General features: G+C 38.0%; 1 protein-coding gene across 6 annotated transcripts in view; it reads left to right on the top strand.

Moving 5' to 3' along the window:
- Positions 1-17,951, top strand: part of CALD1 (caldesmon 1) — a 229,284-nt gene that overhangs the window by 176,646 nt on the left and 34,687 nt on the right. For 5 of the 6 annotated variants that reach the window (XM_089679490.1, XM_089679491.1, XM_089679492.1 and 2 more), the window contains 4 exons: positions 1,937-2,008; positions 3,110-3,255; positions 5,803-6,058; positions 8,020-8,160. In XM_089679490.1, the coding sequence (XP_089535616.1) occupies positions 1,937-2,008; positions 3,110-3,255; positions 5,803-6,058; positions 8,020-8,160 (615 nt within the window). The remainder of the gene's footprint in view (positions 1-1,936; positions 2,009-3,109; positions 3,256-5,802; positions 6,059-8,019; positions 8,161-17,951) is intronic. The other variant, XM_089679496.1, reaches the window with a different exon arrangement.

Here is a 17,951-nt window from a genome sequence, read left to right as displayed (position 1 = left end):
TTGGTTTAACATCCAGTCAAAAATCACACCAGCCAAATACACAAAAAAATCATCAAGAATGGACCATTTGGTGTGTCGCCATTTTGACAAACATCAAACAAATGGTGATCGGCACATAAACAAAAAATATTTTACTATATATAATTTGTTGAAATCCATAACAACCATACATTAGATTCTATTGTCTAAAAGTCTGAGAATTTAAAACACTTACTAATCCTGCAACATCATTCTAAGGGCTTGTTCACAATTGACTTCTTCCCGAACGCTCCTATAGCTTTAGACAGGCGTTTTACAAGCATTAAAAACACTCCCAAAACACTCCCCAAAAGCCTTATGTGTGGTTTTGAGGCATTTTATAGGCATTTTAAAAGTGTTAAAACCACACCACAAATGCCTATAATGAACTTAATGGTATTAACGCCCAGCAAATGCCTGCCAGGCATTTGAGCAGGGTGACCATAAACTTAAATGGGAGGCGTTGAAAGGCTTCAACTCCTCCTGACTGGACATGAGGCATCAATTTTGATGCAACGCTAACGCTTCAGTGTGAACAGCACTGTGTGCTGTAATGTATATCATTTTCATAGACATTTGAGGAGTGTTAAAAATGCCCCTCAAACGCCTGCTTTCAACGCTAGTGTGACCTGAGCCTAAGCCTTTCAGTTAGTGAACTAAGCAGCTGCCCTTTACCTGAATTGGAATTATTTGTTATATTACAGAATTATGGAGTTTTACCACCCGAGTAGCAGCTTCTATATATACCTTCATTACCAAGCAATTTTTAATTTTTCATTGCTGTGATAGTCTGACTGAGTTAATATAGTTTATATTAGTTTCTTGAGATTGATAGACTTTTATTATTTTTTTTACTATATAAAGGAAAAAAACAAAATTTGGTTTGCTTACACTTACCTTTAATTTCTTTACCTTTCGGTGGAACTTTAACCCCCCATCCCATCAAAAAAATCCCACAACCCCCCCCCCCAACAAAAGAAAATCATTGGTGGAGGTCAGTAGCACTCCCCCCTCTCCCTATTTAAAAAAATGGCAATCGTTGATGGTCAGTGACACTTTAATGTGTACACCCCCCCTCCCCCCCCCCAAAAAAAATATATACAATTATTAGTGGTCATTTACACTTTAACCCTTCTCCTCCACAAAAGAGAGAACAATCCCACAATCATTGGTGGTCAGTGGCAATTTAAGACCCCCACCATTAAAAATAATCCCACAGTCATCGGTGATCAGTGGTACTTCAGCCCCCTGCCCATCTTTTTAAAAAGCAATCCCACCTTTGGTTTGCTGATACTCCTTTCTGCTGTGTGTACAGACGTTCACCCTATTCTCAATGGAGGAAGGAGAGCTTTCTCTATTGTGAATGAGCTGAATGTTTGTAGACATTACTCTGGTTTACACTGGTGGCTGCTGTGATTGGTTTATAGCAATCATAAGGTACAGAACCACTTGGAATGGCTCTGCACATCTTGGCTGTGATCTGAGCTGTCCAGTCACAGCCCAAGTCACAACCGTTAATGGGCATACTGGCTGCTTAAGTGTGTTTTCTGAAGCACCATTTATAAATGACACTGCAGAAATACATGTCTACCTCATCACCGTACAGGTGTGGTTAAATCCTCAGACTTTTAGACGTTACCGGCTAATGTATGGCTAGTTTGAGTTTTGACTAATGATATATAACAAAATATGGAGTTTCTACTTTTGAATGAGCTGATCATTTGTTTGATACAAAAAAAGGTAGTTAAAGATACTGAGTTTGTACACTCACTTACCTGTCAGGTGGAGCTGGGCACTATATTGAATTTTGCCGAGCACTATGTTGCCTGCAGAGACAAGCTTGCACTGTGTGATAGCCACTGCACGTATTCTGGTAGACTGTTTTCAAGAGTTACATTTCAACTTTAAATATGGAAAGGGAGAAGACAAAGAAAATAAGTTTGAAGCTAAAAAGGATGAGAAAGTTCGAACAGGCTTCAAAAAAGAAGAGGTAGGATTTATCTTCCTTTGCTGTTGTAGAGAGAACACGTTGTTTGTAAAAAAAAAATATTCTGTCTAACATTTAAGACAGGTTTCTAAGAAGTAAAAACATTCCACTTAAATTTGAATGTTCACATAATTTAGAATGTATTCTAGACTATTAAAATGTATCTATAGCCAAAGCATTTTGTTTGTAGTTTTAGAACAGAGTAAAGAGGTTTAGAACTCCTGTTATATTTTTATTGCTGTCTGTGTCCCCACTGGGTAGATAAACCCTCCCTAGTTATCCTAATCACCATTGTCACCAAGACAGAAAGTGATGTGAGATCTAAAAATTTACAATTGTCTCTACACCATGAGGTGAGAACAAATCTTCCAGTGGGGACACCTGCTACAGTAACAACTATTTAGGTGTGGATTTCCCCCACATTGGAGAGACGTCCTTTTGTGTCTCCAGGACAGTAAAAGAAATCTCCCAATCAGACACATAAAAAAAATTCTATCCAAAAATAAAAAAGGCTATGGCTATAGATGCACTTTAATCCTCTTTGCAGAACTAATTTCTCCAGTAGCTGGTTGTCAATTCCTGAGTGAACGGATTGAAAGCCATTGATCACAGGAAAGAAGACATGCCACATTGTAGGAATAGATGTTCCAACTGGAGACTCACAGAGCAGATAAGACTGGGGAAAAGTGTTGAGCACTGCTTCACTCCTCGCAAGATTGTCAGTTATAGGTGAAAATCTTCATGGATTCAAGCCATTACCATGTCCATTAAATTATTGTTTGTTTTAGCCTTTAAAAAAATAAAACAGCCCATCTACAGCCAAAATCTGTCTAACAGGGACCCAGAGAAAAGCAAAGGCAAATCTTGGGAGGGTGAAAATTGTAAGAAGTTCTTTGTTTTTACCTTATCATGCTGAAAGTGTGGACACCAAAATCCAAAACAATCCCACTTGAAATTTACCAGCTGTGAAATATCTTCTTTGCCAAAAGATCCACCATTCACTAGCCCAGCCCTGGATAAAAAGTACATTTACCCTTTAGAAGGATCTGCAACTAAAACAACTGTATTATTGGTTTTTTTTTTTTTTTGCTTTCTCCTTTTTAGGTTAAAGATGAGAAAGGGAGAGGTGGGAAGGAAGAGTTAAAAGCCAGCTGGGAGCGAAAGAAAGGATTTCCTGAAAGCAAAGCCCAGAATGGAGAAAGTTTACATGACGTTACACCACAGAAGCTCAAACATTTGGATAAATTTGGGTAATAAACCTTGTCCGTCAGCAGTCACCCCTCTTCCTAAAATGTTAAACCTTTTTTTCCTAACTGTTTAGCATTACAGAGTAAGGAACATGCTTGCTTAAAATATATCTGTTATTAGTTAAAGAAGAATTCTTGGCAGGGAAATACATTTATTTTATTACTATGATCGTGTTATTATTATTATTATTATTATTATTATTAGCAATAATAATATTATGTGGAGTACTGCAGTAACTTTGCGCTGCTGGGTCTACTTGTTATTAATATGCAACTTTTGGGACGATTCACGTTGCATTAAACATTATATACATATATGAAAGGATATCTCTGTATGCATACAATACAAAGGAAATAGTTGTTTCATATTTTTTTTTTATATATGGTTCTGTGTAGGGTGACAGTACAAAGAGGATAACTGAATCACTGCTTTTTTTGTATTTTTTTTATTGTTTGTCTTTCTAAAGCCTTGCATGTACATTTGATGTCTGACCATCAAAGTTAGTTTCCCCCCACAGCTATATTTAGTTTTTTTCTACAATTATAACCAGATTCCACAGCTGCTGGTTGACACGTCATATTTGTAAATGTGAAGGGATTGGGGTATACTTGTCATCTTTGACCCAAGAGTGGCTTGGGAAAAAAGCTTACTTTGGCTATTTTGCCCTTTGTTGTTAAGTTCACAGAGCAGTTTCAGAAAACTTCAAGAGCATATTTATTCTCAGGCTAGAAATTCCTACATTGCATTCCAGTTTACATTATATTTTCCTGCTGTGTTTTCTATCCACTTTGTATCCATCTGAAATTTCACTTGTCATTATGGATCACAGTTGTTAAAGCTGATAGGCGGACATAAAAGACGTACATTAATACAGTCCTGTATGTAATCATGAATATATAATTACATGTATTCTTTTTAACTCAAGCAATGTAAGTACCTCGATTTGACCTGGTATCAGCCTTTTGCAATACAATATACAGCATAGCCCAGAGGAGAGAGGAAGAAACAGCATTAGGAGCTTATCAAAGTTCATGTGTTGGCAAGAAGCATGCTGATGAGGTGAAAGTAGAGTGACAGAAAGGTGAACGCATCACTGTGCTGCTTCTACTTTCACTGTCAGTAGATATCGAATACAAGTGCAGCACTACCCCCTTAACCTAATAACAACTCTTCGCATGCAATATGTAAACCACAAAAAAACTTTTAAATAAATATAAAATCAATCTCAAGTACATACAGAGTGTATGAATGCATATAGTTAATTACTGAATCGCAAAATTCTTTTATGAAAATTATCAAATACTGTATGTATGTGTATATATATATATATATATATATATATGTATTTACTGTATATATACAAGGCATTTAACCATGCAAACAAACTGTGATATATCAATGTATCCACTAAAACAGTGCAGCTGTGATCAAACCCACAGTGAAAAAAGGTATAAAATCAAAATGTTCAGAGTTCATATACAAAATAAAAATATCTGCTTTAAAAAGGGGATCATAGTCACCTAGGTGGATGTAGCATCAGTCCATTGCTGCATCTGTCCCCCGCCTGTTCTAAGACTTAGAACACAACTGGTCAATAAGTTCTCAGTTTTCAGTGAGTAGAGTGCCAGTAATTGTCAGTCACCGGCTCTCTTCTCTTCCCCTCCTCACTGGAGCACCTGGCTGTGGAGGGGGTGACAGCCTGAGCCAGGTGCTGGTTTAGGCATCTAGGTGGACCACATCCATTTCACCACTCATATAGCATACCAAATTCCTTGGGGTATCAGCCCTTTATCTGGGAGAGGGGACAATAAAACAAATTAAAAGATAAACTGTATATTTTTTAAAGTGTTTTTTGTTTAGAGAGTTCATAACACATAAAAGCCTAGTTAGTCCCCAGCAAACAATGTATGTGTTACTTTGTTGTCTTAAGTAGTAACAAAAGTATTGCCACATAAATAGGCTCATAGCAGTGCCACAGCTGAAGTGGTTAAACTACTTTCCTGTTTTGACAGCTAGGGGCATACTGAAAGTTCTGACCTTAATTATTGATCAGTAACTCATCAATCAGCATAGTTCCCAATAATGTGATAACCATGACAGCTGTGATCACATGAGGTTTGTTTGTAGACAAACCTCTCTGGCTCCAGTTCTCACAGTGTTTAGTTCTCTGTGCACTTGATTTGCACATAGAAAGAAATAACATTTTTTTAAAAGAGTGGTTAAAAATTAATACTTTTTTTTTAAATCACATTTTTGTTCATTTGGCAGTGTATAAAAAATTAAAATAAATCCCTATATGCCCCCCCAATGTAAAAATGATTCAGGTTTGCAAATTAGTTAATAGAGTTAAATGCCAAATTAACAGACACATGCTGACACTGCTGAATTTAGTCTGGGCATCTACATATCAATGACTTCTGTTCATCGAAAGGTTAAAACAACAGGTATATCTTGGAAATCTGATGAACAATTTACAGTTAGAAGTGATGAATACATGTATAGTCGTGTGTTATATACTTAGCAAATGCATTTTTGTGGTTTCCTTTAAGTGGGGCAAAAGGACAGCCGAGTGTCGATGAGGCAGACTCTGGAGCAAAGGTAGAAGCAGGTAAAAAATTGGAGGACCTACGCCGTCGTAAAGGTGATACGGAAACCGGGGAGTTTGAGAAGCTGAAGCAGAAACAGCAGGAATCTGCAGTGGAACTGGAAGAGCTGAAGAGAAAACGTGAGGAGAGGAAGAAGCTTATGGAAGAGGAGGAGCAGAGGAAGAAACAAGAAGAGGCAGAGAGAAAAGCCAAAGAAGAGGTGGGGCTTCATCTTTATAAACTGTCCATTTACCAGATTTGTCTAAAAATTAACCATAAAATGCCTCACTGTTGCTAGAGTTTTGGTAACTATTAAAGGCTGGTGTAGCAAATACCGGTGCCCACACATTCCAGTTCGATTGTTCAATAATCTGGTTCTTTCAATTTTTTTTTTATTGAAATCTGAACCTATTTTTTTTCACTTTCAAACTCGTTTCTGAGGATGAAATTAAAAATCATTGAAAAAAGTTAGAAATGGGGACATATGTAGGTTTTATAGATTAATAACTTACTGGTTTAGTTCAATCTTCTGGAACATTCAGAAAACCAAATAAAAATGTATTAAGTGCAATTGTAATTTTGGTCATAATTAGGAACAGACTAAAATAAACTAATGCATGTGTGGCATCATAAAAAGGTCTATCCCAAATTTCGACTAAAACTCTCAAGCCTAGAGACATTATTGCATCCAATTGTATTTACTGTCTGTACTTTCTTTGGAAGTACGTGTTTTATTCTAGCATATGACTTCCTTTCAGGAACTTTGATTGACAAGAGAGTGTTATTAAGAATAGAACCTTTGACGTACCCTCAGTTTAGTAGAAGGTACTAATAAGTCATCCACACGTGGTTTAGCAGGATGCTGTTGGCACAGAGCCGTGGTAGTTCATTCATTCACAGAACACCATTTTTTTTTAAAGTAACGATAAACAAATAGAGGGCGCACCGGCCTAGTGTATTAACCTTTAAAATAGTGAATTTATTGTAAAAAGGAAAGTATTATACTCACAAAGTCATAAAAAGTGCAAATACATTTCTTTGGTACAACACAAACAGTCCGCAAAGTATCCATGGTATGGTTCCATCGTTTCTGCACACTGTGATGCTTTGCAGACTGTTTGTGCTGTACCAAAGAGATGTATTTGCACTTTTTATGACTTTGTGAGTATAATACTAACACGTGATTTTATTTGATTTATATGGGGTAGCACTATATTGTTTTTTATTTAATTTTAGTATATGTATGTATGAGAGTGCCATATGGTGTGAGTAGCTACCAGGATTAAAGAAGTGAAATTATGTAGTTTTGTTTGGGTATAGCAGCATAAGAGTTTATTTTTGTTATTTTAACTTCCAGTACTGACAGGAAGTTAGGGGAAATCTCCGCAATAAAGACACAGACAGCAGTAAAAACCAGACATTGTCTCTAATCTATTCCTGTTCTATCAAAAATTAAATAAAAGTTATGTTTGTTGCTGGACATTGAGGGCTTGTTCACACCAGTCCCATTGGCTTGCATTGGGCAGCATTGCCAACATAGTCCCAACCAGGGGCGGACTGACAACTCATGGGGCCCCTGGGCAATAGGGGATCATGGGGCCCCTGTGTCCTTACCAAAACTCAAAAAAGCCTATGAAAAAGGTACCAGGGGCATCTCATGGGGCCCCCTACTGACCCCGGGCCCTCGGGCAGTGCACGAGTTTCCAAATGGTCAGTCCGCCCCTGGTCCCAACACATAGATAAGACTATTTGCCTGTTGTCCATTTGCTTCAGTTAATTTTTGCACTGTGCATTCTGATGTCTATAATACATCCCAGTTTGCTGCCATTGTTAAATGTAGTGTCAAGGTAAAAACTGTTTAAAAGAGGGAAAAAAAGCAAGCACTGCTATGGATTTTACAGTGCATTGTAGAGTGTATACAAGTAGTAGGTGCTCTTTATACATACCTTAACACATGCAGGCTTGTGTGAATGAGCCCTGAATGCAACTGTAATACACCAAGGGGTGTGAGAGCCTATGCTAAATGCAGAATCTGCAGAGGGGGAATTTAACCACTCAGTGGCTCTCACAAGTCCAATGGGTGATTCAGTCTATGTGCATCCAGCCATAACTGAAATATTGGCTTTGGGTTCAAGTAACAAAAATCTTCTACAATATTATTTATCTTTCTTGTACTTGTAGGAAGAAAAAAGGAGACAAAAGGAGGAAAGAGAGAGGAGAAGAGCAGAAGCTGCAGAAAAACGCCAAAAACAGGAAGAAGAGGGAGTATCAGAAGATAAGAAATCATTTAAGGGTTTTACACCAAAAGGTTCATCTTTTAAGGTATGAGCACAAAGTGAGAATGTCTACTATCTAGTGTGTGCCTGTTCCTTACTCTGATACTCCTTTGGGTCCTCCGCTTGTGATGAGAACAATGGTAATCACATGCAGACTGGAGGATTGTTTATTAAAAAAAAACAAAAAAACCTCCTCACTTTGATTTCTTTAATACTACTAGCTGTCAAATGCAATTGCTGTATTAAAACATAATTTAAAAAAATACATTATATATATTTTGCCAAGTCAAAGGGGTGTAATCACTAATGTTTTCAAACAAGATTCACCTATTTTTTCCCTAATTGAAACATGTAAAAAAATAATTGGTGAATATTGGGTGAAGACATTAATAAATAGACCCTAAAGTGTATCTAAAGCCAAACGTTGTTCTTAGGGTATAGTGGGGTAATGATAAATCTTCGGCCAGGTGTCTTCCCACCTATGTGCCCTTGGGGAGTTTTTTGTTTCCTGTTCTGTAGATAGAACACAAAATGAGAATCTCTCTGAAGTGAGGGGAAGTCCCCACTTGGACAGTCACCAAAATACGGTAATTTTTCCCTCATCGCCTGTTCTAGTGACAGTTCAAATATAGGGGTAAATCTAAGTGGGGTTACAAACATCAATAAAAAGTGACAGGATTGCTAACCTTTTTCTAGATTTTGTTTTTAGATACCTTGGGTAATTGGTTTTAGTCCAAAACAAATATTAATCCAATATGGTGAAACCGTCTAAAATCTGATGCAAAGATTATGTGATGTTCGAAAAACACATTTACATATGGATCTGCCATGCAAAAATACATGTACCCTTAAGGGAGGCAAAAGCACAGCTCAACTGCCTCTTTTTATGCTCCCCTCGGCCGCCCGTGTGAGTGAGACCTAAGGGGCATGCAGGAGCTCAGATATAAGGAAAAATTAGCTAAACTGGAATTTATTGAGAAGTGGCGATTAAAGGAGGATATGATAATTTACACAAATGGTCCATGTATTAAACTTGGTGATAAGTTGCTCACCTCAAAGTGTATTCCTACTTTTTCAGTTATGTTTGTGTTATGTATTCCCATTCACACAGCATACATAAAAATATTTTTAAAATATTTTTTACTGTTCTAGTTGTTTCTTTTTAACATGATTATACATATGACTCTTTAGGCAGCATGTATTGTTCAGAATAGCTTCCTATGTGCAATTATGGGACTGAGGGACATTTTTGTAAAGTGCATTAACATACAATTTACCAACCAAGCCTTGGGATCTTTAACACAGTTTTGCATCTAGTTTACAGCAGATAATAAAGCTCTTTAAGCACAGTATAGACTTTGTTAAACAAGAAGTAGGGCCAAAGCTCTTTTGGCCATGCTTCTCATGTGGGTCACTGGAGTGCACTTAGTTCTCTACTCCTGTGACCCAGTTTCAGCCGACAGCGGGCTAAAGTCCAGTTTCGGCTGACATCACTCAGCCAGTCTAGACTGTGGAAGGATACCTGAACAGCATTTGTCTCATTCTCAGCATGCCACTGAGAGCCTGAGCCAGCCATTCGTGCCCCATTTCCAATCCGGTTCTCCAATGAGTGCTGGAGGGCAGGGGCGGACTGACAACTCATGGGGCCCCCGGGCAATAGGGGATCATGGGGCCCCTGTGTCCTTGCCCAAACTGAAAAAAACCTATGAAAAATGTACCAGGGGCATCTCATTGGGCCCCCTACTGACCCCGGGCCCTCCGGCAGTGTCCGAGTTTCCAAATGGTCAGTCCGCCCCTGCTGGAGGTGCAGAACAGAGAGCCAATGACGGTCAGTCACAGCTCTCTGCTCATATATGTATTACCGCTGCTCAAGGTAGAGAGGCTCCCAGTCTCCAAACACAACTCCTCCTGTAGGAGCTAGCCCAGCTTGTGTGCTGCATAGATGAGAACAAAGGACATCCGATTGGCTGCTCTCCAAACAATCCACTTTATTGAACCAAGATAAAACCTATACAGACAGTGGAAATACAGTTGGGGAGTGGCAGGTAATTGCGTTTCACGCTAATGACAGCGCTTATGCATTACCCAATGGACCCATGTATGTAGGTTTTAAGCAACAGCTTTTCCTCCTAATCAACACTGGGTCCACCTCCAGCTACACCAGACCAATTTAAAGGTAAAGATAGTTCTTCAACTAACAGCAATTTTAACATCCCCAAAGTGCAACGCACAAAATCCAACGCACCAACCCAAAGGATATGTGCAAGAATTCCCGCGTCACACAATGGAGATGGCAGAAGTAAAAATAAAAATGAAACTGTAAAGAATATATGGGAAAAAGAAACAAGAAAAAACAACATGCCATTAAGAAAACACCACAACATATATACATGTATGTATAATGGATCTATCACAGATAAGAAGATATACAAATTTTACAAATAAATATACCTCAGATCAATAACATAATGTTTGTGTCTTATCCTCACCATCCCAGATATAATAAAGACCAAGAAGGCCAATAAGGCTATGAAACAGGCAGAGACACAGAGAATAATAATAAAAAAAAAATCAGCACCAAATAAACGCATGTGGTCAAATAAACGCATGTAGTCAAAAATCTGGTTAAACATAGTCAAGTCAGAGAGAGAGAGGAGAGAGAGGGGGTGAGGCCATTGCTGGGCAAAGAAGTCACTCATAAAAATAGGTGAGATCCCATTAAAAATTCAAACCATTAGGAATACCTGTACGCAAATAAAAAATCCAGAAGACTGAGAACCAAGTGGTCAACGGTCTTTGATAGCTCAGTTTTCAGTCTTAGAGATGGCGGGGGACAGATGCAACATTGAACCAATGCTGCATCCACCTAGGTGAGTATGGTTGTTATTTTGGAATTCCACACTCTTTTAATTCTGGTAAACTGAACTCTCCAGCCCTGTCCCCCGACATTACATGGAAGACGAAAGCCAGGTAGGATTTTTAAGCATGTATAAAGGTAAGCATTATTAATTTATGTAGGTAATTTTTAAAATTATGCTACATTAGGCCCCTTTCACATGGTGGACCGATCGGGTCCGTCTGTTCATTTTTTAGGCAGACCTGATTGGATCATCCATTGTTCTCTATGGGGGGACATATGTAAACTGACATGTGCCTGCATCCGTTCCAATCTGCTAAAAACAGACATATGGGGAATCCATCTAGCGGATCAGATGACAGTCGGATGTAAACGAACAGGTGTCTGTTTACATCCAACCACCCCATAAAGAACAGTGGGCTGTGTCCGTGTTCACTCTGCACAAGTGGAGCAGACACGGATCTGTCATCTGCCTGCTCAACAGGGATCAACAGACAGATCCCTCGGGGAGCAGGCAGATCTGCTCGGCGGAATCTCCCTTGTGAAAGGGCCTTATGATATGTAAATGGACACATATAACAATAATAAAATAGGAGTTATCCCAATTTGGCTGCAAAATTGGAAATACCTTTAAGTTCAGTGCAAATGAGAAGTGTTACAGTAAGAGCTGTAAAAAGGTGGAATATACTTTCACAGAAGCTATTTCTAGCCAGGTCTGTAGATTGCTTCACAAACAGGCTGGATGTGTTTCTAAATGTACAAAATAAAATGGCTATTAATATAAGTAATTAACAACCAGATTGTTGATCCACAGAGTAACCTCTTGAATACCTGTACATTTAAGGTTCTGAGGATGCAGGTTTTTCTTCTATTTATTTTTGTCTTTTGGTGGAACCTAATAGACACGTGTCTTTTTTTCAGCTTCAACCTATTAATGTGACTATGTTGGGCAATCAAAACCTAATAATGTGCTTCTTTTTCCCTGCAAACAGAGGTTCTTTGTAATATTATATAGTGTATGTCATAAACTATTTCCTACAAACATGAAGTGGTGGATTATATAAGGGGATACAGGCCTGATGTGGGTATAGTTATAAAGCAGTACGTGTGACATTCACCAATAATTCACTGCATTTGTATATTCCTAGTACTGAGATTGTTTTACCTGCATTGAATATCACATTCACGCCTTCATTAATGTATACATTAATATAGAAGGATACAAAAGATATTACATTGTACATATAACTAGAATATCTTGAGTATCTAATTTTTTCTGATTACATAAATCATTTTATATAACAATTATTATTATTATACAGTAATTATATAGCGCTAAAAGGTTTGCTCAGCGCTGTACATTATAGTGGGGGACAGAACATGAGACAATACAGTAACAAAACAAAACACAAGGGGGTCAAGGGCCCTGCTCTTTCGAGCTTAGATTGAATTTAAAATTAATAAACTACAATTCTGACTTCTGTAATTTAATTATTTTTTTTAAATCTTTAGTTCCTTTATAGAATCCATCCAAGCATTTATTTTAGTTTAATGTTATGTATTGTTAAAGTTCATTTTTTTATGTGTGCATGTATACTAGGATATTTGGTCTCCTTAAAATGTGTTTGGTTTGTACATCTGTATATGCTGAGAAGGTCTGGAAGATAAGGCAGGTCCTAGCAAAGTGCTAAAACATAGGTTATTTAAAGCATAAATCCATAACTTTTTTCATGTAGCGGAGAAGAGTTAGAACCTCTGTGAGTAGCACCAGGCCAAGGCAGAGGCAGAATATGCACCTGCCTTGGGCACTGTGCAGTGGCAGGTACAGCTTGAGTGGGAGCTTCTCCTGCCTCTACATTGCTCAGCTATCTGTCAATCTGCTAGCTCAGTCCTGCAGAATACACAGGGGGATCCCCACTCTCCCTTTGTAACCAGCAGCACTTCCCTCCACTGTCAGTGTGACAGTCGCCTGCTTTGTATCAGGAGTTCTGTGTGCGCCTGAACATTTCACAGTGCCCAGATGTCACAGAGCTCCTATGACTACACAGGAAGAATCACATTCTCCCTTTGTAATCTGCAGGACTCAGCTGTTAGTTTGGCTGCTCTGCAGTCATTTATCAACAAAGCTACACATTTTTTTTATATTATATCTTTTAATAATATTTTCCTATACAAAAAGAGCTTCTAACACACACAACAATAAAAAGAACTTCACCAATACATAAATTCCATTTGCATTGTCTTATCCCCTACCCTACCCCACCCTTCTTCCCCCCCTCCAGTTTCCCAGTCCATACCAAAATCCTAGTTTCTATCCTTTCTCGTGATTATCTATCTATATCTGTATCCCTTCCCTTCCATCTCCTTTTCTCTGTCGGGTATTCTATTAAAACTTCATCTGATACTCTTCAACCTATATTCCCACCAGTTCCAGATATCTTTTAGATATTTTGAAAATTAACCAGCTACTCCACATTTTCCTAAATTTTTCTATTCTCTCCTCCTCAATATGACACAACTCCTGTAGATATTTTCCACTCTGTTAACCCAGTCATTTATGGGTCTAGGGCAAACCAAAATTTGGGAATCAAGCTCTTAGCTGTATTAATTAGATGATATAGTACCCTGTTCTTATGTAGTTTTACTAAAGGTTCAAATTTATAAAATAAACTTGTCCACAGGTCTCTCTGTACAATGATCCCACATATTTCCTGAATATATTGTAATATTCCCTTCCTGTATTTTCGGGAAATCCCACCTTTTGTGTACCACTGTTCCCTTTTCCCCACATTTTCTCCAACATAAAGGTGAAACATCTACTAGTTGTTTATGTGCCTTACTTGGTGTAATATACCATCTAGCAAAACATTTGTAATTCATTTCAACTGTGTTTATATTCGCCACCTCATATGTTAATTTTAGTAAATTTTAGTTTTTCAAATGGGTACAGATCCTCCGACGTCCTCAGTGGTTGTTGGAGCGTTGAAACAAAATGACCTTATTGGCCATACCGTAACTCATCTAATGTGAAAAATAAATCTTTTTTTTTTTCTTTAAGTCAGAAAAAGTGTGCAATTTCCCCTTATTCAGTATATCTTTCAAACGTGCATTCTGATCTTGACTCCATTTCTCAGAGATATTATCCTTCCCTGGGGGGAAATACTCTGTTCCCGCCAAGGGAATCAAAACTGAATTATATTTCCATCCCCTTTGCTTATGCATTCTATCCCAGACACTTAAAACCTTCTTAGTCAGTGGACTAATATTCACATCTAATGTGGGGAATTTATGTGGTATACAAACCATCTTCCCTATCTGTGCTTTACTCAGGATCCCTTCCATATTCACCCAACCTTTCCCTTGTGAATTAAATATCCAGTTTATTATTTGTGATAATATCACCGCTTGATAATATTTCTTAACATTTGGCATACCCAAACCCCCATTCCCTTTTGCCCTACACAATACCTCATACCTAATTCTCTGTTTCTTATTTGCCCAGATAAACTTAAGTATCATCTTCTTTATTATCCCAAAGAAAGATCCTGGTAGATGTACTGGGAGCATGTGAAACTTATACAGGATTTTTTGGTACTATCACCATCTTTACCAGATTTATATGACCTATCCAGGAAACGCCACCTTTTGACAATCTCCCCAGCTCCTCCTTTACTTCGTTTACTAAAGGAATATAATTTGCCCGGGACAGGGCTTTTATTGAAAGAGTTAGTTTTATAAGTAGCCTATTTCTTTTTCCCTCCAAGTAAATGAAAAGTCTTTTTTTGTAGACTCAGCTTCTCAACTTTTGGTATATTGAAGTTTAAGATTTCTGACTTTGCAGGGTTTATTTTCAGATTTGATAGCTCACCATATTGTTTTAATAGTCTCATTAAATTAGGCAATGTCATTCTAGGATTTACAATCTAGAACATGTCGTCTGCATATGCTGCCACCTTATGCTCCACTTCCCCTATCTTTATTCCTGCTATATCTACACACTTTTATACCCACGCCAGGACAGGTTCCAGGGACAAACAAACAATAAAGGAGAAAGTGGGTATCCTTGTCTGGTTCCATTATACATTTTAAAGAACTGAGAGAGGGATTCGTTACCTCAACCGCCACAGACGGAGCACTATAAAGCCCTTTTATCCACGTTAAAATTTTAGGCCCTATTCCTAAGATCTCTAGGGTATCAATCATGAAACCCCAGTTAACCCTGTCAAAAACCTTTTCGGCATCAATTGACAGGAATAATGTTGGCAGTTTCTCTCTTTTACTCTTTGTATGAGGAGCAATGATCTCAGACCATTGTGCCTACCTTCCCTTCCCGGAATGAATCCTACCTGATCCAGGTGTATCCACTCCGGCATCAACTCCTTCAGTCTGGTTGCCAATACCTTGGTGTCAATGTTTAGTAGAGATATGGGTCTGTAACTGGCACACTGTGTGCTATCTTTGTAATCTGCCAATACCTTGGTGTCAATGTTTAGTAGAGATATGGGTCTGTAACTGGCACACTGTGTGCTATCTTTCCCTTCTTTAAGTATAATCGTTATATGTGCCTACAATGACTCCGCCCTTATTTCCAGCACCTCACCACATTTTAGGGACTAGGAAATCTCTAAATCTTTTTATAATAACCCACAATATATCCATCCAGGCCAAGGCTCTTCCCTTTAGCCATATTTTTTAGGGCTAAGGTGATTTCCTCCTGGGTAATAGGTCTCTCTAGGGCCTCTAATTTTTCTTTTGCTATTCTTGGCAACTCCAATTCATTTAAATATTTCTATTTTTCTTCTTTTCCTCCTCCATTTCTTTTTGGTTTCTGGGGCTCACATTGTAAAGCTGGCTCTAATATTTTTGGAACCTATTAGCAATATCAGTGGTGGTGTACACCATTTCTCCTTTGTCTACTTTAATTTTTTTCTATAAAGTTTTTGGATTCTTTTCTGTTAGTTTCAAGTATTTTCCAGGTCTATTCCCTCACTGATTTCTTTCTTTTGAGACCCTGTTGAAAATTCTTCTTGACTCCTATTCCAAAAGATCTTTTAATTCTTCTCTTTTAATACTTATCTTCTGATATCTGTACCTATCTTCTTTTTGTGTGACTGTTCTAACCTGTAGAGCTCCTCCATCACCGTCTTTGTTTTTTTCCCTCGTTCTCTCTTTTTTTCTGCTCCCATCGAAATCAATATTCCTCTGATATATGCTTTATGTGCCTCCCAGATTGTATCCACCGACACCTCCTCAGTCTCATTGAGCTCAAAGAATTGTTCAATTTCCTGCCTTAACCTTTTTTTCTAATTCAAGATCCTGTATAAGCATCTCATTTAATCTCCACATAGTTATCTTATCATGATCCCCTCCTACCCGTAGTCTTATTGTGACAGGAACATGATCAGAAATAGACAAAACCTCTATGTTGGTACTAACCAACGACTCCAATTGCCTATGTTCGATCATTATATAATCTAGTCTTGAATACGATCCATGTATTGGGGAGAAAAAGCTGTAATCTCTTTCTCTTGGATGTGTTACTCTCCAAGTATCGGTCAATTGACACTGGTATAATAATATCTTCAATAATTTTGATTTCTTACCCCCCTCTCTCCACATACAGGATGACGCATCTAGCTGAGGGTCAAAACACAACCCACATCCAGACTACCCTTTTTAAATTCAGAGAGTTTCCTTAACACACCCTCCAAGAATGTTACTGAACATTTATTTGGGCAATAGATATTAACTAGTGTATATTCAGATCCTTGTAATTTTCCCCTCAGAAATAGAAATCGGCCCTCTGGGTCCTCCATTCTTTCCTCCAGGATAAAACTCACATTTTTTGAAAACCCAATTGCTACCCCTTTAGCCCTTTTAACTGGAGAGTCTGCGTAGTACCATGTTAAGTAGTACTTCATATATAACTTAACATTTATATCGTGGGTTATATGTGTCTCTTGAAGAAATACTACATCTATGGAGTGTTGGTGAATTTCTCTAAGTATCTTATGTCTTTTTGTTGGGAAGTTTAACCCTTTCACATTGTAAGTCATAAACTTAATCCAGCTCATTTCAACTATTATTTCCCTACCCTACGAGGATTCCCAACACAGGTAGACAGATGGAGACATTTTAAGATATGGACTTTCTCCCTTCCCTCCCTATCAAAAAATCCCCATTTTCTTCCCACCCCCCCCCTCTGTTTGCCCACCCACCACCCCATTTCCCACCCTCCATTCCCCCTTCTTCTCTTTACCCTTAAACCTTCCTGGCCTACATATTGCCCTGGAATCTGTCCTGAAATATTCTCACTAGCGATTCCTAGTATAGGGTGAGACTCAGAACACGCCGACCCCAATCCTTACCTCATATCATCCACATGATTGGCCTCCAGACTGCCTGCCTGTTTTGGTGAAAGTTGAGCTTTAGTTTTGTGGGCAGATCGGCATTGAACAATAAAATGTAACTTGCATTTATTTTCTGCTTTTTGCAGTTTATAAGTAATGCTTTTTTCAAACTTCTTTACTAAGGCAAAGAGAAATGTACAATTACCGTGTCCATATTAGCCAATCAGTGCTTTACAAAATTTTAACAAAAAAAGACATCTGATTGGGTGCTACAGCCTGTACTACTACCCTATAATGATTTATACATCATTGTTTCTCTTCTTGTTGAATAAGTCTTGTTTGTGAGTGGTTTGAATTTGTTTCTCTCACTGCTTGGAGTCATAGTTCATCTTGGATGCGATTTTTACTTATTTTGGTAATAATTAATCATTCCAAAATACACAAGTGGTTTTAGTGATATTTGCGAGAGCTTGTGAAATACTACCATTATCTAAAAATAATAATTCACAAGCTGGTTTATGGAAAAGAAGTTTTCATAACGTTCCCGGACAAATATCCAAACATTTTGAGGATCTTGTGATAAATGTGAATATTTTAACAGACTCCCAGGGCAAAAAAAAATAGTAATGC

This window comes from Staurois parvus, unplaced genomic scaffold, assembly GCF_062004578.1.
Source record: "Staurois parvus isolate SC_StPar_1 unplaced genomic scaffold, SC_StPar_1.0 ptg000225l, whole genome shotgun sequence".
Taxonomy (NCBI): Eukaryota; Metazoa; Chordata; class Amphibia; order Anura; family Ranidae; genus Staurois; species Staurois parvus.
Note: the sequence above shows the minus strand (reverse complement) of the source record. Positions and strands in the feature narration are given on the sequence as shown.